Source organism: Heterodontus francisci, chromosome 36 (assembly GCF_036365525.1).
Source record: "Heterodontus francisci isolate sHetFra1 chromosome 36, sHetFra1.hap1, whole genome shotgun sequence".
Classification (NCBI taxonomy): domain Eukaryota; kingdom Metazoa; phylum Chordata; class Chondrichthyes; order Heterodontiformes; family Heterodontidae; genus Heterodontus; species Heterodontus francisci.
Window position 1 is genome coordinate 21,193,292 of NC_090406.1, and position 21,553 is coordinate 21,214,844.

The 21,553-nt window shown below is 41.8% G+C and overlaps 1 protein-coding gene across 6 annotated transcripts in view; it reads left to right on the forward strand.

Moving 5' to 3' along the window:
- Positions 1-21,553, forward strand: part of LOC137351648 (casein kinase I) — a 144,404-nt gene that overhangs the window by 100,280 nt on the left and 22,571 nt on the right. For all 6 annotated transcript variants that reach the window (XM_068016301.1, XM_068016300.1, XM_068016304.1 and 3 more), the window contains 4 exons: positions 6,704-6,789; positions 11,076-11,160; positions 13,581-13,729; positions 21,122-21,202. In XM_068016301.1, coding sequence (XP_067872402.1) covers positions 6,704-6,789; positions 11,076-11,160; positions 13,581-13,729; positions 21,122-21,202 — 401 coding nt within the window. The remainder of the gene's footprint in view (positions 1-6,703; positions 6,790-11,075; positions 11,161-13,580; positions 13,730-21,121; positions 21,203-21,553) is intronic.

Genomic DNA, 21,553 nt, shown 5'->3' on the forward strand with positions numbered 1-21,553 from the left:
TAAGTACAATGGAAGGGTTAGAGACAGGAGAAATGAAGGTGAAAGCGCCTTTAGCAGGTCTATTACAGTGGGAGACAGAATTGGAACAGCAATCATAGGCGAAAGAATCCCAGGAATGCCCAAGGAACAGTTATTAGGTGCTTCAGGTGTGACTCAAAGTACTGCCCAAAGTGGAGGGGCAGAGTCCTTGAAATAACACGATGCAGAGAATTCTGAGGCAGAAGAGGAAGATAGTGATGAATCTGAATTGTACTAGTCATAAGGAGTTTTAGTCCTGTGGTGAATGTGCTATTGTGGATTCGATCAACTGCTGTATTGGAGAGTGCTCGCACATCAACAGTATGTGGAATTGATTGGTTACAGTGTTATCTGGATTCACTCAGTAGTGAGCATCGACGCAAGGTTGAGTATAAAAGTACCACCAGCTGTAGGTTTGGTGATGACAACACATTGAAGTTACTGAAGAGAGTAGTAATTCCAGGTAAAATAACTGGAGTTAGCCACTTTATCAGTATTAATGTAGTCTCTAGTGAGATAACTTTACTATTGAGTAAGCCTTCAATGAAAAAGGCACAAATGAAACTTGATATGGAGCATGATAAGACAATTGTTTTTGGGAAGGCAGTGAATTTGCCTTTACCCAATCCAGGCATTATTGTATCCCCTAACAAAACCTGTGTTTCTAGTCAGAGTGTTAAACTATTAATGGCATCAGATGTTAAGAATCAGAGAGATAAAAGACAAATGGTCTTAAAGTTGCACAGACAATTTGCTCACCCTTCTTGTCAGAGATTCAAAACCCTGCTAAAGGATGCAGGTGTGATTGATGAAGAGTATACGAGGATCATAGGTTAGTGAAAAATGTGAAATCTGTTAAAAAATTATCAGCCTTCTGTTGGCATGTGACTTTAACGAGGTAGTTGCCATGGATTTAAGACAAGAATATTTTAATTGTACATTATATAGGCCTACCAACTAGATTTAGTCTTTCTACAATAATAGCAAGGACAAAAGGGTGATAAATGGATAGGGACTGGACTTAAGGTACCAGTTAGGTTTCTGACTGATAATGGAGGGGAATTTGCCAATGACGTGTGAAAACATGAACATTATGGTTATGAATACTGCAGCTGAAAGTCCTTTCCGCAATGGGTTCTGTGAAAGGAATCATGCAGTGGTTGATGAAATGCTGCATAAAATCTTTGCTGACCAGCCAAACTGCAAGTTGACAACTGCCCTGCCATGGGCGGTTCATGCAAAGAATTCGCTTGAGATGGTTGGAGGATACTGTCCCTATCAATTAGCCTATAGGTAGAATCCCAAATTGCCTTCTGTACTGTGCGACAGTCCTCCTGCTCTAGAAGGTACTACAATTAGTTCCATTTTTTTCTGCACATTTGAATGCTTTATATGCAGGGCGAAGGGCTTTCATCATGGCTGAGGTCTCTGGAGAGCTCTGAGACATCATATAAGGCCAAATGAGGCAGAATTTAATTCAGGAGATTTGGTGTATTATAAAAGAGTATTAGCGAATGGATGGGCCTTGGTAAGGTAATTGGTCATGATGGTAAGGCAGTAGTTATCAAGCATGGAAATCAAACTGTTAAGGTTCATTCCTCGCAATTGGTCAGGGTTGATTATCAACTGCTCAAATTCTGAGATTTTGTAGAGGCAAACAATACACCTTATACCTCAAATACTCATATGTTTTGTAATGAAGGTCCTGAGGAACAGAATGAGGTAGATAAGGGGTTGGATAGTAATTTGACAGATCATCTCACTCAAGAAAGAGCTATTGCATCCAAACGACAATTGCCCAGAGTAGGTACTTGGGTGACATATATTCCAGAGGAGTCTAATAGATGGAGGGTTGCAACAATTGTGGGACATGCAGGAAAATCCACAGGCAAGTTTAAATATTGATTAAATGTTCAAGATGATGGCCAAGAAGCAAGGTCCATGAACAAGAAGAATGGGGTGATAGAGTGGAGGTTAAAGCGCAGTGCAAGTTCTGATAGTGGGTCTGGAAGGGACCCTTGCGTAAGGAAGTGATCATGTACTGGAGAAAGCCTCCAATAAAGTGTTAGGGGGATCTTCTAGCAGTAGTCCAAAAGACATCAACATACTAATAGAGGCTGTAGTTTGAGCAGATTCCACAATTAAACGAAACCTAGAGAGCAGTCTCGGAATAGAACGAGAAGCAGAAGACCTCGTGACTGAAGTTTTAGAAGCTGCCAATAAACTTGAGGATAAACTAATAAGAGAAGCAAAACATAAGGAATTTGAGAGTTGGAGAGAGTTTGGAGTTTATTCTGAGGTACCAGATAGGGGACAGTCAACCTTGTCACTTAGATGGATTTGTACTGAAAAAGTCCTTCCCAGTGGAACTTATAAGGCTAAAGCGAGGCTCATTGCAAGGGGTTTTGAAGAGCGATTGGGTGATACCGATGTTAGTGAAAAAATAATCTTGAAATTCTTTTTAGCTCTTTTGGCCACATATTCATGGAAGTGTGGATCCATTGACATAAAATCTGCATTTCTCAAAGTGATACTTTTCAGAGAAGTGTTTCTGAAACCATCCAAAGAGGCAGCTGATGCAGAAGGAAAACTATGGAAACTAAACAAATGCGTCTCTGGCTTTCCAAGGTGTGATATTTCTTTGGTGAGATCTGTTTGGTTGAAAATTGGTTGTGTTCAACTAAAAGCAGATCTTGCAATGTTTTATTAGTATCATAAAGGGAAACTTTGCCATCATCTTGATGCATGTTGATGGTTTCTTATGGGGTGGTACTGCGAATTTTGAGAATGTTAAGGGCGGGAGTCAGGCTTGTGGGGCCTTTAAATATATTGGTTTAGATATTAAGCAGACTAAGTCTGGAATAACTTTAAATCAACAGTCTTGTTTGGAGCGTGTTACTTCCCATTCCTGTTAATTGTGCTAGATCATCACAGAAAGATGTATCTAAAACAGAGACTGAGCAATTGTGAAGCTTGATTGGTCAATTAACTGGTTGTGCACTCTGACTAGGCCTGATGCTGGTTTTCATGTGCTGGCGCTAAGCATGATGATGACACATCCAAAAGTTGAGAATGTTTTAAGGACAACTAAAACATTTAAAAAAAAATCTGGAGAAATGTGTACTGAAATTCCCATCCTTAGGTGACCCATAGAACATGAAGCTAATAATTTTTAGTGATGCTTCACATGCTAATCTTGCTGATGTATACTCGAGAGCAGCTGGTTTCATAATATTTCTCATGAGTGAAAATGGGAGATGTTGTCATTTAGCTTGGGAGGCTAAGAAAATATAACGAGTCTTTAAAAGCACTTTAGCTGCGGAAACGCTGATTCTTGTGGAGGCAGTGCATATGGAGTTCTATTTGCCAGATATTCTAGGTGAAATTCTGAACAAGGGACATATTGAAGATGGGATACCTATTGAATGTTATGTGGATAATCGTTCTTTGTGGGACAATGTACACTCCACAAAAAGTGAGTGAGAAAAGACTACGTATTGACCTTGCTGGATTGCAACAAATGCTGGAGAGAAAGGAAATCTCCAAATTTACATGGGTAAATGCAAGTTGTCAGCTATCCAATTGTTTCACAAAAAGAAATGCTCGCATAAAGAAATTGTTGGGTGTGCTAGAGGAGGGGTATCTCACAATGTAATACTTTGTACCCAATATGGAATTTATTTTGAAATGTTTAAGCATATTAATCCACGTTGTATTATAAAAGAAAGGGAAACTTTTAATTGGGTATCCGTTGTTTGATTATACACAGGTGGAGGGTGTTAATTGGGGTCTTTCAAGGGCACTTATAAGCAGACACTTACTGAGACTGGTGTAGGGTTTTGAGTAAGGAGCTACATCCTTTTATTCTGTACAATAAATGAGTGAAGATAGGCTTCAGCATTATCCTTCCATAACAAGCTTTCTGGAGTTAAACAGCTGCCCTTATCCTTCTAGGTGGTAGAGGTCACAGGTTTGTAAGATGTTGTCAAAGGAGCCTTGGCGAGTTGCTGCAGTGCATCTTGTAGATGGTACACACTGCTGCCATTGTGCCTTGATATTGGGACCACTGATGCTGCTCTTGGAACATAAACTTGATCTTTAGCAGACTTGGCAATGAGAAGCTTTTCCAAAAATGTATAGTTTTATAAACTGATAAGGAGAGTAGTGGCCTTTGATGGCCTAGCAATATCTTCAGAAGGAAAGTTTTTTAATACCTTCCCCTGTTTCTCTTGAGCATAAATTCTTGAGTGTTGGTTAGAGGAAGCTATCATCCTTGTAATTATTTTGTGACCAGGGAATATGGGTTTCTCAGATCCAATGCTCAGCCTCACTCAGCTTATTGGGACCATGTGCAGGCACATTCTTCTGAATCAGACAGAGGACCATATGTGTTACAGGTATTGACTTCCAGAGCTTCCAAGTGATGGTATGGTAAACATTTGTTCACTGAGCCTGAGACAGGCACGACAACCTATTTAGCATGTGAGGGAGTAGTATTTTTATTGCAGTTGCAACTGCTGCTAGATTAGTGACATATGTTTCTGTTGTTCTGTTCTCTATCTCCTATGCTTATATGAAAAATGTTTGCAATGTGCAACCTTTCACTTGTCAGTTAGCAGTCACCTGGGATATTAACCAGTCGTCAAAGCCATTTAAGTCTATGGGCATTGCCTTCTGTTTCTTGCTGTTAAGTGTTATTCTATTCACTTGTGTATCTGCATGAAGCTGAGTCAGTTATTTACATTTTCGAGTAGACCAACTAAATTTTTAATTTAGTGTGTAACCAGGACAGTCCTTGGATTTCATCTAATTTTCCCAAGAATTATAGCACAACTTCACTTCAGGATATTGCAGTGTGAAATATAACCACCACCTTGCAATTTTTCATTGAGCATGATTATAATTTAACTTATGCTGCCAATGCTTTCATGTTCTATGTCAATAGAAACAACAAATTATAATTTACGTGTTTTCACTGAACAACATTAATATGACTCAGCCAACTCCGGACACTACAATCTTACCATGCTTATTTGCAGATGTAGCTCTTGGGTCACTGTTCCAGTGTTATCCCGATTCTTGGACAGACATTCAGCCTCCACATATAAAGCTACCATGGGCTCTGTAATTCTTTTCTGACCTTGTACTGCATCAAGCTAACTTTTTATTGTGTATTGCATTGCTCTGTCCATTTCCAGTCTTAATTCTGCAAATTAAGGTTTGGTTTAGAATAAGACCAAGATTATAGTAAGGTAGGAAGAGCACCTGACAAAGATAATCATGCATGGCACAAAGTTTGGCCTGGATTTTCTGGTAAGAAATTGCCCATTGTTGGGTGATTTTGTGATGTAAAAAGTAGTAGCTACAGCTCCACAGTCACAATCTTGTCCCAAAAATAGCCATCAAAGGGATCAATTGGTATTGCTGTCCACCCAGAGGTCACGTTGCCATATGTACATGAAGGGCGTAAGGTATGGTTAACATTTCCATACCATTTCAACCACTACTTAACATGGTGTGTTTCACAGGGACATAACCAAAAATGTGAGAACCATACTAAAGGAGGGTATACTGGGAAGGATGATAAAAAAAATTTGGTCAGAGTTGGGTTTTAAAGAGGATCTTAAAAGTTTAGAAGGAGCCAGAAGGGTTTAGGGAGGGAATTCCAGAACGTGGGGCCTAGATGGCTGAAGGCACCATCTTGACCTCCCAGAGAACCACCGCTATTTACATGACAATATGAGCACCAGAGTAATATCACGCATGGAGGAAGCTATTTTTATTTTCTGACTGAACTTTGCAGAAACCTTGCCTGCAAAGTTATTTTTGGTTGGCCTTGCTCTGAAAATTCGTGAAGATTTATCTTGGAGTGGGGAATTGTAAGTTCAGACAGTGGTATAGATTTAAGGAGGTGCAATATTGACAGCTGAGGTTTACTGAATAGTGCAGGGTTCCCATTGCTAGTTACTGACTGGAAGAGTGATAAGCTAGGGAAAGGGTCACACCTGTACAGTTATTACAGGGTATATTACAAACTGTGCATGCAAATTTATGCCTTCACTTACCTTAGCCAAATGTGTGAGGTAATTAAACCTCTTCCTGTACTGTATAGTAGTTCTTGGGATGATGGAAATTGCATTGACTGGCTCAGCAATCTCCTTTTGGTGATTTCCTGTTCTCCAGTCCTTAGGTCTCTGTCTCTTCTGGACCTTGCTTCTTGTAACGCAACTGATTAACCAGAAAACCCAGGAGCAGTTCCTGAGGCTGATCCACTTGCACCGCCCTCACTCCACCTCTACCCCCATCAATTGCAGTTGTGTTCTAGTGGAATTTGCTTTGCTAATCTTCAGCTATTATTTAATTTGTACTTTTAATAAGCCTGGTCTAAGCCACATAGTGGTTATTTTATCCAAAGGCTGAATCAAGAACTGAATTTTCAGTTGGCTAACTGCCTATGATTGCCATAGGAAAAGAGTTTTGTGCACAAGGGAACCAAAAGTCTGGAGAGAAGTTGGTTTCTACCTCTTGTCATACCCCGGCAATAAAATAATTGTAAACTTTTCTGAAAAATGCAAAAATCACTTAATGAAATGGCTAAATTGCACTAGTTACCGAATTTGCCAATTCGGATGTTAACTTTGCTGAGGTGAATTTACTTACTTGAATATAGTTATTTTCTTTATAGAACAAAGTCGAAGGGATGACCTCGAAGCACTAGGTCACATGTTTATGTACTTCCTGCGTGGTAGTTTGCCTTGGCAAGGTCTGAAGGTGAGTGAAACTCCAGTCTGTCAGATTTAAGCTGTCCATGTAAGTAAGTGATCTTTCTATTATATACCCCAATTACATTTACTAAATTCAAAAGCAGGATTTGTAAATAGGCAGTATGAAAATGTTGCTTTAAATCTTTTTTTTGCAGTCAACTTGTATTTTATATCATTTGACTACATGAAAAAGGATATACGTTTAATCACTCAGCAGCATAACATCATTATAAAACTGAAGGGAATAATGGTCTCAACAAACTACCAATTTTGTTTTAAGCTCCACAGAAGTGAACTTAAATACTAATGAGATGTTCCTTTTTGAGTGTCCCATTTCTAAATTGTTTTCTCTTTTTTTGGGTCCCATTACGCTATCTTACTATAGCTGAGATGATGAGCAGGTGAACTTCTTTCGAAGTACTACTCTTGAATAGCTCACTAGGAAGTATACTGAGGAGAGTTACCTTCAGTTTCTTTCTCTTTCCATTCGGTATCACCGCTGGCAGTAGCAACCTGGATTGGAACCTCACTCCGGGGGGGGGGTGAAGTTCCAAGAATAGGACTCTTTTTTTTTTTACTTGTTCTTGGGCTGTGAGAGTCAATGGCAAGGCTAGCATTTATTGCTCATCCCTAATTGCCCTTGAGAAAGTGGTGGTGAGCCACCTCCTTGAATCTCAGTCCATCTGGTGTAGGTATGACCACATTACTGTTAGGGAGGGAGCTCCAGGATTTTGCTGCAGCAAGAGTGAAGGAACAGAGATATAGTTCCAAGTCAAGGTGGTGGGTGACTTGAAGGAGAGCTTGCAGGTGGTGGTGAGCTCATGCATCAGCTGCCCTTGTCCTTCTAGGTGGTTGAGGTTGCAGGTTCGAAAGTGGCTGTCGAAGGAGCCTTACTGAGTTTCTGCAGTCCAATTTGTAGATGGTACACACTGCTGCTACTGTGCATCGATGATGGAGGGAGTGAATGTTTAAGATGGGGTGCCATTCAAGCGGGCTGCTTTGTCTTGGATGGTATCGGGCTTCTTGACTGTTGTCAGAGTTGCATTCATCCAGGCAAGTGGAGGGTACCCTTGTAGCTGCAGTATTTATATGGCTGGTCCAGTTAAATTTATGGTCAGTGGTTGGTGGGGAATTCAGCAATGGTAATTCCATTGGATGTCAAGGGAGATAGATTCTTTCTTGGAGATGGTCATTGCCTGGCACTTGTGTGGCGTGAATGTTATTCAGATCTTGCTGTATGTGGACACATACTGCTTCAGTATGTGAGGAATTACAAATGGTACTGAACACTGTGCAATCATCAACAAACATTCCCAGTTCTGCCCTTATGTTGGAGGGATGGTCCTCGATGAAGCAGCTGAAGATGGTTGGACCTAGAACACTACCATGAGAAACTCCTGCCACAATGTCCTAGGCCTGAGATGATTGGCCTCCAACAACCACCACCATCTTACTTTGTGTTAGGTATGACTCCAACCAATTAGAGACTTTCTCCCGATTCCCATTGACTTCAGTTTTGCTAGGGCTTCTTGATGTCAAGGGCAGTTACTCTCACCTTGCCTCTGGAATTCAGCTCTTTTTTGTCCATGTCTGTGAAGTCTGGAGCTGGGTGGTCCTGATGAAACCCAACTGAGCATCAGTGAGCAGGTTGTTGCTGAGTAAGTACCACTTGATGGCGCTTGATCTGCAGCCAACTACTCTAATAATCACAGCTTTATCTGAATTGTTCCCCTCAATCTTTTAGAACATAGAACATATGTTTGATTTAGACTCCATCAATTTGCACTTTGGGACCCAGAATTAAATCTAGCAGTTTTTTCTCTAAGTGAAAACTGATGTGGACTTTCAGTCAACTTTTTAATGATCTCGGTAACCTCCCTTCTGTTTTAAAAAGCAGTGCTTTTTTTTCTCTGTCAAAAGATTGATAATGCGGAAACGAGTTGCAAATCCTTTAATCCGATTGCATTTACAGCTTTGATTACATACAATAGTCCAAGCTTCAGCACATGCACACTGCTAAAGTTACTGTTTATAGGTCTCCTCTGAGCGGGCCAGTGAACAAATATTTTTAAAAAAGATTTGGGGACCGTTTTAGAAAGAGTGAAAATAGATTCTTTAATGTCAGTCTATAAATGAGTATTGCAGCTGTGCACAGCTTCTGATGTGTTTTCTGCATTATAAAGTTTTTCATGCCTCTGCCCTACCTGGGTAATACCTACTTCTAATTAAGCTAAACTTCTATATATCCCTATTTACATTCTCTGGATTATTAGTCTCGGCCTCTGGACTACTGGTCCAGTAATTTGACCATTACCTTGGCAAATGGCAGCATAAATTCAAGGTAGTAGCCATCTCCAACCTAAGAGTTCAACCAACTCCTGAGATTCAATAGAACCGCCATCACTGAGTCTCCCAAAATCAACATCTTGGGAGTTACCATTGACGAAAAGCTTAACCGGACCAGCCAGATCAACACCATGGATAGAAGCGACTTGTGGCTGATGCTCTGACCTTTCAAAGCTTCGTTCTCTACAAGGTACAAGTCGGGAGTAAGATGGTATATTTGCCCCTTACCTGGGTATGTGCAGCTACAGTAGCTTTTAAGTATCAATGTCCAGGAGAGTGCAGCCCATTTGCGTGGCATCCGACTGAATGCACTGTCTACCCCTTCCACCACAGACATATTGTAGCTGCTGAAAGTACTACAGTAATTCACCAAGCAACCTTCCCGCCCTGAATCATTGTCACAGAGACGATAAGACCAGCAATGTCGTGGGAACACTATCATCTCCAAATTGTATCCAGTCTTAACTTGGATGAAATTTGTTCCTCATTGTTACTGGTTGAAAGTCCTGGAATTCCCTACTGTCACAGGAGCATCATCATAACATGCACTACCCAGAAGTTCAGAATATGATCCACAATCACCTTTTTGAAGCAACAAGGAATCAGCAGTAAATTCAGTCTTGTCTTATCATGTTTTTTAAAAAAAAAGTTGTTTAAACACCAAGTAGCGTTGTTACCTGTTCTGACTTGCATTTCCCAGCCTCTTCCTCTGGAAGCCCAGTGCTTCTTTCAGACACCCAGAAGAAGTGGAAATTTGTTCCATAGTTTGTACCAAAATTTATGCTGAAAATTGTCAATTTTGTGGGAAGAAAGCCTCTCTCCCCTCTGTATTTTGAAATAAATTGTCAATTCTTTATCTTGCCATTGTGCTGATGACCAAGATTTCCCTGTAGGTTCAAAATGCATTGTCATTGATGGCACAGCATTTATGGCAAACTTTTTTCAGTAATCTACTTTTTCCTGCTGGATTGCAGAGTAATTAAGTAAATTTTTGAGTCTCCCCATTCCCAAATTTAAAACTTGGTCCATCATCTTAACTCATTTAGTTCATTTTCTATGCTATAGCGAATGCATTTACACTATTCTGCAGTTCATTAAATTACTCTTTCATGTTATTCTGAAATTAGTTACATTATTTCTTAATTCCTTTTGTGTTATACTGAATTCATTTACTGTTTGAGCTTTTTTTTGTCTGCGTTTCTGAATTACCGTATGAAAAACAAACCAGTGGATGAGAGTTTCTAACTTTCGACTATCTTAATATGTTTAGTCTTAATTTAAAAGGTATACAATGTATTTACTCCATTATCAACATTCCTCCCACATCAGTGAAGTTCAGGCAAAATACATTCAATTCATTGTGAATGTTCGTTTCCAAAATATTTGTAGTGGAGTACACTATAACACAAGATATTGTTGACCTAATAACTGGCCTTCTGTGTGACTCAATAACGGCCATTTATATTTTACCTGAACTGTCGCATTAGGTGTGAATGTCTGAATAACCACTATTCATTGTTTTACATCATGTTCTTCATTACTGTCTCCCTGAAAGGAGGCATAACTTGTCCACAGTTTTATTTTAACTGTTGATGTGGATACATTGATTTCAAACAGGTTATTGCTCACATTAAACAGACTGAGGAACATTATACGAGTATTTGTTTTGCTAACATTGACAAAAATAATTTCTAGTCTCATGGACGAAATAACTAATAAATATTAAAAGTCTTCTGTATAGTGCATACTTCCTGTAGATTGTGCACTGTTTCCAATCACACTTCAGTCATCACAATTCAGATGTCACATTTGAGCATATCCTGTGACTCAGTGAGTAATGCCACAGGAGATCTGGTTATTTACTATAAAAAATTTGCAAGTGTTCTGTTAATTTTAGCTTAAGATATGTTATTATCTAACTGTAACTATAATTGTCTTCTGTTATAGGCTGACACATTAAAAGAGAGGTATCAGAAAATAGGCGACACCAAACGAGCTACCCCAATAGAAGTCTTATGTGACAACTTCCCAGGTTTGAATACTTTTTCTTATCCTAAATCGACCACAATGCAACCTCTGCAAAGAATGAAAGACCTGCATTAGCATAGCACCTTATTATATCTCAAATATCTCAAAGTGGTTCACATACAATGAACTACTCTGAAGTGCTGTCACTGTAGTTATGTAGGGAATGCACCAGGTATTTTGTAATAGTAAAATTCAACAAGCACCAATGATATAAACATCAGATAATCTATATTTTAGTTCAGAGGAGAATGTTTCCCAGGACAGCAGGAGAAGTTTGTACTCTTCCAAGTAGTGCCATGGGATCTTTAACATCCACCTGAACCACTAGAGTGAGCAGACAGTTCTTTACGTTTCATATCATATCTCATTCAAAGGACTGCAGTTCTGGCAATGCAATAATCCCTCAGTTGGAGTGTCATAGGAACAGGAGTAGGTCATTTAGTCCCTCGAACCTCTTCCACCATTCAGTTAGATCATGGCTGATCTGTATTTCAACTCCATTTGCCTGCCATGGTTCCATATCCTTTAATACCCTAACCGAACAAATATCTATTGTTCTTAGTTTTGACACTTTCAATTGACCTAGCTGCAACAGGTTTTTTGGGTGTGATTGGAAGAATTGCTTCTTGACATTTCTTCTTAATAGCTTAGCTCTAATTTTAAGGTTATGCCCCCTTGTTCTGGACTTTCAGCAGAGAAAATAGTTTCTCTTTCTTTACTCTATCAAATCCCTTAATCATTTTAAACATTTCGTAGATCAACCCTTAGTTTTTGGTACACAAGGAAACAGGATCTAGTCGATGCATCTGTCCTCATAATTTAACCTGTTTAGCTCTAGTATCATTCTGGTGGATCCATACTGCACCCCCTCTAAGACCAATAGATCCTCCTGAGGTGCAGTACCCAGAATTGAACACACTGTAGTCGTAGAGTCATCAAATACCTGTCCAGATGCCTCTTAAATGTTGCTACTGTTCCTGCCTCCACCACCTCCTCGAGCAGCTCATTCCAGATACCCACTATTCTTTGTGTGAAAAATTTACCCCTTTGATCCCCTTTAAACCTTCTCCCTCTCACCTTAAATCTATGCCCGTGAGAAGCTTTTTATGTTGTCTGATGCATCACACGACACACTATTCCAGATATAGTCTAACCAGAGCTTTATACAACTGTAGCATAATTTTCACCCCTTTATATTCCAGCCCCCTTTGAGATAAAGCCTTTTTAATTATTTTGTACTTGTCCACCGACTTTTGGTGCTTTCTGTAGTTGGACCCTCTAAATTCATCTGCTCTCCACAGTTCTCAGCTTCTTACAATTTAGAAAGCACTCTGATCTATATTTCTTGGGTCCAAAGTGGATGACCTCACACTTAGCAACATTGTACTTGATCTGTCACAGTTTTGCCCATTCAGTTAATCTATTAATGTCCCTTTGCAACTTTCTGCCTGTATCTATACATTTTGCCACCTAACTTGCTGTCATCAGCAAACTTGGATATATGTCTCTGTTCCTTAATCTAATTCAATGATGATTAAAGTGAAAAGCTGAAACCCTGGTACAGATCTGGAGCAGGGGGAACACCACTAATTACATCCTTAATGAGTACATACTCATTATTCCCTACTTCCCATTTCCTACCTCCTAACCAATTCCCTGCCTATGTCAGTAGGCTGCCTCCAATACCATGCACTTTCATTTTTGATAAGTCCCTCGTGTGAAACATTATTGAATGCCTTCTGGAAGTCCATATGGATATTATTTATAGATACTCCATCTAAAACATTAGTCACGTGCTCAGAAAATTTGCTAAGTTAGGTAGACATGACTTGCCCTTCACAATTCCACCTTAGCTGTCTGTGGTCAGTTCATATTTGTCCAAGTGTTCAGTCTCTCGTCAGCCTAGGTTGTGCGTACAGGCCCTGGAATGGAACTTGAACTCTCATTCTGACTCTAATGCTAGAGTGATACCAAGGTGAACCATGCTAATACTGTGTAAGTTTTGTTTATTCCTTTTTTTGCCATGTAGACTGAGAGGGACTGTAAGAGGTCAGTGTTATTTGTGTTCAGTACCTTTCCCTGAATATTTTCATTTCTAGGTACACATGAAACATATGTACTGGAGGTGTGACTTAAGACAGAGATGAGCGTGTCCTTTCAGAAAGTTGCAGTTGGTTTCAGGATAAGCTATTCACATAAGCACATAGATCAGGACATGCACTCCAAAGGGATCCATGCTGCATCATTTTAGTGTATCTGCTTTACTATTTAACAGCTGAAATAGATGACCATAGAACTCAATGAAATGCAGCTGGATGCATCTAAATAAGAATGGTCCACAGATTATACTTACCCCTTTCTCTTTAGGGTTATTTATGAATATAATGAGGTGTAAAATTGGATTTAATTTCACTTTTTTTGTAGAAGAAATGGCAACGTACCTCCGCTATGTACGAAGACTTGATTTTTTTGAGAAACCAGACTATGAATACCTGAGAAAACTCTTCACTGATTTGTTTGATAAAAATGGCTTTGTGTTTGATTATGAATATGACTGGGTTGGCAAACCACTAGTAAGTATCCAACAAGTTTTCAATGGGCTTTCAAACTTAATGAAGTTCTCTTGGGCTCGGAAAACTGCAAGAAAATAGAGCTGCTTAATGTGTTAACAGCTGGTTAAAAAAAAAAACTCATTCTGATCACTCGTTTTGAGTTCTAGAAACATACTTTCAATCCAAGTTTTATTTTTAACTATTCACTCCCCTTGTAGCTCAGCTGGTTAAATAGAGAGCAGCTGAGACGTACGGAACAAGAAGTTCCCAGGTATAACTCCTGACCTTTGCTAGGTTAGCTAATTTCAGCCTGAGTAAAAGTAAAGGCACTAGAATTCAGCACGGTACCCTTGAATTAGGAAGAGGGACATCACCCAAGGTTTCTTTGGATCACTATTGAGCAACCCTTGCTCCTAGCATACATCAGGTTCAAGCTCAATGTTGATGCCTCTTGCAGTTAAAAATCTGCCACCACTTGCTGTCTAAAATCGTGCATAAAGAATTGTTAATTTGATAGTGTACCAGACAGCAATCAACATGCATGGACATGTACCTTAGCAAGAGTTAATGCCTTCAGGAAATTAATTTTTTTTTAAAAAGCGCAAACATCCCCAACCCACTGCGTAAATGACAGCACATTTTGTGGCATACTAATGTTCTGCCATGGAAAGGTGAAAAACGTCATAAACATACTTCTATCAGGTACACACCTTGCAATTGTCAGCCTGATTTAACAGGTTGTGTGGGTTAACCTGACAGTAGAAAGGAGGGGGAGCTGCCAGCTCAAGAATGTGCTTTTTACAGCACTACTTGTGGGCTAGGAGGTGCAGGAGTACAGCTCCCTAAGGCCTCTCCTCTCTCTTCCCCATGCTGTAATTGTAGGCCATACCTTTCCCTCCACCCTGACCCCCAACCCAGAGCAGATCACTGACCTCCCCCAGACTCTAATATCTGGGCTTCCCATCTCCTATGATGGCCTGTCTCTTCCCCCTCCCCACCCAAGCCTCAACAAGTGTTTTTTTGCCTGACAACAGGCAGTCTGTTTGGCTAGCTGCCGGGTGAGAATTGGAACAAAATAATTAGCATGAGGTCCTACCATTAAATTGGGCAGGATCACTGCACCCCTAGCCTCGACACATTTCTTGGCTATTTCTGCCCTCCCCACTTCCCTTTAAATATCGGGGCCCTTGAGTGTGTTATTGAATTCTTCAGAATTTAACATCCAAGTCCGAATAAACTTCAATTTTCAGACCATTTAGTTATAAGAATGATTCCACTCCTACCCAGTAATGCCTGTTGGTGCTGTCTCTCAATTTAGTTTTTAATCTAGATCTAGAATGAAGTACAGGTTGCCCTCTCTGAAAGTATTATGATTATGACTGGAGAATGCATTGCTGAGGTTATGCTTTGTATGTTGAATTGCCTGTGCAAGTGGCTGCATTGATACTGCCCCTGTTCTACTCACCCGATAATGCTTTGTGTCTCCATTCTCAAGTAGAATTCTTTTGTAATGTTAGGTTATTCCTAAACGACACAGAAAACCAGAATCACGCCTACAGAGTTGACACTTTGCATTTGTTTCTACCTTGTGTAGGAATGCACTGTCACCTGATTAAGAATGTTTTTGCCATCAATTCTGTAGATTTGTGAAATACAAGATTTGGAAAGTTGATCAACAGAATATTGAGTGCCTCTCAGTGAAATACTTCATTGAAATGCATTTCTGAGGCTAATGCTCTAAAAACTTGCATTCATGAGTTGACCAGTCAGCGATAAGAGTCCATTTGACCCTTCTGCCTCATCCTTTCATTGAAACCTACAATCCTACCCTATAGATTGTCTCAACTGCCTCTTCAATGACTCCTGCGTTTTCACCTCTTTTCCCAACTGAATGATTATTCCAGTATTAATTCCTTGTGTGAAGATGTCAGGAACCATGAAATTGACAGGCAGGAAAGGACTAGGAGGTCCATCAAACCTGTCCTACACCATGTTGGTCAAACTAGTCCACGAGACGACTTGGACCAAATGTCATATAGAATAACACTTCTATATGATGTAGTCTCTCCCCCAATCGTGTATGGTCCAGCTCTCTCTCTCTCTCTCTCTCTATCTCTATCTCTCTCTCGATGTGCCAAGAGTCAGCACCTACCACCCCAATGACCAATGTATTCTGAAGGCTCGCTACTGTCTGGAAAAAGAACCTCCAAGCATCCAGTCTATTCCTGCTCTTGCGTAGTCTAAACCCTGTCCCCTGGTGGTCCTCAGTCTGTTGAACTGGAATAATTTATCAATGGGGATGCTGTCCAGCCCTTTAGTTATTTTATAGACCTCCATCAGGTCACCTCTAAGTCTACGTAGCTCCAAAGTAAATAGATCTAGACCTCTAAAGTCAGTAGATGTTGAGCTTGTTTTAGTGCCTTAGATTATGCAAGCTAGAAATCATACTTTTAGTTTCTCTCTGGACATTTTCCAGTGCCATTATATCACCCACAGTCTTCAGCTTACCATTTACAATTTTCTACCTATGATGCTTTATGTTGCAATCATGCTTTAATTTGAAACAGTGTGAAGGATTAATCCTTTCTCTTCTACTTCAGTGCTTTATATCCTCTATAAAATCCACTTCCATACATCCCCTTAAAGGCTTGAGTCCAAGTTGTTCTAAACCTTCCTCAACACCCACTTTGATGCTAGCTATTGTTGCCCTTCTCTGCGATGTTTCTAGAATTTGGCTGTTTCCCTTGTGCTTTGGTGACTGGGTTTACGTGCAATATTCTGGCCCAACCAGAGCACTGTACACACAACATGATGGATTCAGACGACTGAATTGGCAATATGACTCAACACTCAGTTGCTTCTATAATTGCTGTTCTGCAGTGCAGTGAGTGGGCAAGTCACTGCAGAGCCTATTATTATTCCTAGCTGCATAGTTTCAGCTTTCTCCCTAGCTAATTCAACACCATTCATTAAGTGGGCATGTTTCCCATTTTTCTTTCTCAGCTTAGCATCTGGCATTTATCTGTATTGAATTTCATCTGCCATATTTCTGCTTAGTGGGTTACTGTGTCACATGATGTGCTGAACAGTACAGACCGGCTAGATCCTGGGCTTTTTTTTTATTCATTCAGGGATGTGGGCGTCGCTGGCCAAGCCAGCATTTATTGCCCATCCCTAATTGCCCTTGAGAAGGTGAGCTATCTTCTTGAACCGCTGCAGTCCATTTGGGGTAGGTATACCCACAGTGCTGTTAGGAAGGGAGTTCCAGAATTTTGACCCAGCGACAGTGAAGGAATGGCGATATAGTTCCAAGTCAGGATGGTGTGTGACTTGGAGGGGAACCTGCAGGTGGTGGTGTTCCCATGCATTTGCTGCCCTTGACCTTCTAGTTGGTAGAGGTCGCGGGTTTGGAAGGTGCTGTCTAAGGAGCCTTGGTGCATTGCTGCAGTGCATCTTGTAGATGGTACACACTGCTGCCACTGTGCGTCGGTGGTGAAGGGAGTGAATGTTTGTAGATGGGGTGCCAATCAAGTGGGCTGCTTTGTCCTGGATGGTGTCGAGCTTCTTGAGTGTTGGAGCTGCACCCATCCAGGCAAGTGGAGAGTATTCCATCACACTCCTGGCTTGTGCCTTGTAGATGTGGATAAGCTTTGGGGAGTCAGGAGGTGAGTTACTCGCTCAGGATTCCTAGCCTCTGACCTGCTCTTGTAGCCACGGTATTTATATGGCTACTCCAGTTCATTTTCTGGTCAATGGTAGCCCCTAGGGTGTTGATAGTGGGGGATTCAGATGGTATTGCTGTTGAATGTCAAGGGGTGATGGTTCGATTCTCTGTTGTTGGGGATGGTCATTGCCCGGCACTTGTGTGGCGCGAATGTTACTTGCCACTTATCAGCCCAAGCCTGGATATTGTCCAGGTCTTGCTGCATTTCTACACAGACTGCTTCAGTATCTGAGGAGTCATGAATGGTGCTGAACATTGTGCAATTATCAGTGAACATCCCCACTTCTGACCTTATGATTGAAGGAAGGTCATTGATGAAGCAGCTGAAGATGGTTGGGCCTAGAACACTACCCTGAGGAACTCCTGCAGTGATGTCCTGGAGTTCAGATGATTGATCTCCAGCACAGTGGCGCAGTGGTTAGCACTGCAGCCTCACAGCTCCAGGGACCCGGGTTCGATTCCGGGTACTGCCTGTGTGGAGTTTGCAAGTTCTCCCTGTGTCTGCGTGGGTTTTCTCCGGGTGCTCCGGTTTCCGCCCACATGCCAAAGACTTGCAGGTTGGTAGGTAAATTGGCCATTATAAATTGTCACTAGTATAGGGAGGTAGTAGGGAAATATAGGGACTGGTGGGGATGTTTGGTAGGAATATGGGATTAGTGTAGGATTAGTATAAATGGGTGGTTGATGTTCGGCACAGACTCGGTGGGCCGAAGGGCCTGTTTCAGTGCTGTATCTCTAATCAAATCTAATCTAACCTCAACCATCTTCCTTTGCGCTAGGTATGACTCCAGCCAGCGGAGGGTTTTCCCCCTGATTCCCATTGACCTCAGTTTTGCTAGGGCTCCTTGATGCCATACTCAGTCAAATGCTGCCTTGATGTCAAGGGCAGTCACTCTCACCTCACCTCTGGAGTTCAGCTCTTTTGTCCATGTTTGAACCAAGGCTGTAATGAGGTCAGGAGCTGAGTGGCCCTGGCGGAACCCAAACTGAGCGTCACTGAGCAGGCTATTGCTAAGCAAGTGCTGCTTGATGGCACTGTTGACACCTTCCATCACTTTGCTGATGATTGAGAGTAGGTTGATGGGACGGTAATTGGCCGGGTTGGACTTGTCCTGCTTTTTATGTACAGGACATAACTGGGCAATTTTCCACATTGCAGGGTAGATGCCAGTGTTGTAGCTGTACTGGAACAGCTTGGCTAGGGGCGCGGCAAGTTCTGGAGCTCAGGTCTTCAGTACTATTGCCTGAATATTGTCAGGGCCCATAGCTTTTGCAGTATCCAGTGCCTTCAGTCGTTTCTTGATATCACGCAGAGTGATTTGAATTGGCTGAAGTCTGGCATCTGTGATGCTGGGGACTTCAGGAGGAGGCTGAGATGGATCATCAACTTGGCACTTCTGGCTGAAGATTGTTGCAAATGCTTCAGCCTTATCTTTCGCAATGATGTGCTGGGCTCCCCCATCATTTGAGGATGGGGATATTTGTGGAGGCACCTCCTCCAGTTGTTTAGAGATACAGCACTGAAACAGGCCCTTCGGCCCACCGAGTCTGTGCCGACCATTAACCACCCATTTATACTAATCCTGCACTAATCCCATATTCCTACCACATCCTCACCTGTCCCTATATTCCCCTACCACCTACCTATACTAGTGGCAATTGCTAACGGCCAATTCACCTATCAACCTGCAAGTCTTTTGGCTGTGGGAGGAAACCGGAGCACCCGGAGGAAACCCACGCATACACAGGGAGAACTTGCAAACTCCTCACAGGCAGTACCCAGATTTGAACCCCGGTCGCTGGAGCTGTGAGCTGCGGTGCTAACCACTGCGCCACTGTGCCGCCCTCTTTAATTGTCCACCACCATTCACGGCTGGATGTGGCAGGACTGCAGAGCTTAGATCTGATCCGTTAGTTATGGGATCGCTTAGCTTTGTCTGTCGCATGCTGCTTACGCAGTTTGGCACGCAGATAGTCCTGTGTTGTAGCTTCACCAGGTTGACACCTCATTTTGAGGTATGCCTGGTGTTGCTCCTGGCATGCCCTCCTGCACTCTTCATTGAACCATGGTTGACCTCCTGGCTTGATTGTAATGGTAGAGTGGGGGATATGCCGGGCCATGAGGTTACAGATTGTGGTTGAGTACAATGCTGCTGCTGCTGATGGCCCACAGCGCCTCATGGATGCTAGATCTGTTCGAAATCTATCCCATTTAGCACAGTGGTAGTGCCACACAACACAATGGACGGTATCCTCAATGTGAAGGAGGGATTTCGTCTCCACAAGGACTGTGCGGTGGTCACTCCTACCAATACGGTCATGGACAGAAGCATCTGCAGCAGGCAGATTGGTGAGGACGAGGTCAAGTATGTTTTTCCCTCGCGTTGGTTCCCTCACCACCTGCCGCAGACCCAGTCTAGCAGCTATGTCCTTTAGGACTCAGCCAGCTCGGTCAGTAGTGGTGCTACTGAGCCACTCTTAGTGATGGACATTGAAGTCCCCCACCCAGAGTACATTTTGTGCCCTTGCCACCCTCAGTGCTTCCTCCAAGTAATGTTCAACATGGAGGAGTACTGAGTCATCAGCTGAGGGAGGGCAGTAGGTGGTAATCAGTAGGAGGTTACCTTGCCCATGTTTGACCTGATGCCATGAGACTTCATGTGGTCCAGAATCAATGTTGAGGATTCCCAGGGCAACTCCATCCCTACTGTATACCACTGTGCCACCACCTCTGGTGGGTCTGTCCTGCTGGTGGGACAGGACATACCCAGGGATGGTGATGGCAGTGTCTGGGACATTGTCAGGTATGATTCCGAGTATGACTATGTCAGGCTGTTGCTTGACTAGTCTGTGGGACAGCTCTCCCAATTTTGGCACAAGCCCCCAGATGTTAGTAAGGAGGACTTTGCCGGGTTGACAGGGCTGGGTTTGCTGTTGTCATTTCCAGTGCCTAGGTCGATGCCGGGTGGTCCGTCCGGTTCCATTCCTTTTTATTGACTTTGTAGCGGTTAGGTACAACTGAGTGGGTTGCTCGGCCATTTCAGAGGGCATGTAAGAGTTAACCACATTGCTGTGGGTCTGGAGTCACATGTAGGCCAGACCAGGTAACGACAGCAGATTTCCTTCCCTAAAGAACATTAGTGAACCAGATGGTTTTTTGCAACAATCGATAATGGTTTCATGGCCATCATTAGACTAGCTTTTAATTCCAGGTTTATTAATTGATTTCAAATTCTACCTTCTGCTGTGGTGGGATTCAAACCCATGTCCCCAGAGAAATACCCTGGGTCTCTGGGTTACTAGTCCAGTGATAATACCACCACGCCACTGCCTACCCCTTATTTATTACAGGTCTGTAGCAAATAAGAAAGCTGATCTAAGTCAATTGGCTTCAATATCCCTATGTAAAAGAAAAATTGCCCTGTGTTCTTGCTCCTTGCTGTCTCGTCACCCCTGATATAAAAGATTTTTTTTTATGTCTAGTGAGAAAAACACTGGACTTGTGCTATTTAACTATGAGATATCATAGCCAACACCACTTGCTATCTAAGCTTGCATGAAGAATGGCTACTTGAATGGATACCAGAGGATTTGGGTTGCTAACTTCATGAGAGGAGGAATGGGTAGAAAATTTGGGGAAGGGAAAAAAGGAGCATTTTGTAACGTGAGATATTTTTCGTTAACTTCAGCCAACTCCTATTGGTTCAATCCATGCTGACATACCACTCTCACCACCCAACCGAGATAAAGCACCACAACAAACCAAACAGGTAAGAACTTGGTGAATATTTTCAACCATACATTGGTACTTCAGTTGAAATGATCTTAATGTTGATGAATTGTTGAATTTACCAAATATGTGCTACAGCCTGGTAACACTATACAATGGTATGAACTTTTGGGGGTTTTTGCATTAAAATGTGCTATGTACTTGTTTCCATTCGCAACTGGTTTTGCACAATCTTTAAGTGCCAGTTTGAAGCTTGCAGCCACATGTACCTTGCAATGCTATATAGTAAAATACTTTCAAATCTTAAATTACAAATCTTAACAGTTATATTCCTGTACTGCTTTCATAATTATATGACACCAGGATATGGTAGTGTAATGGTGGGGAATAA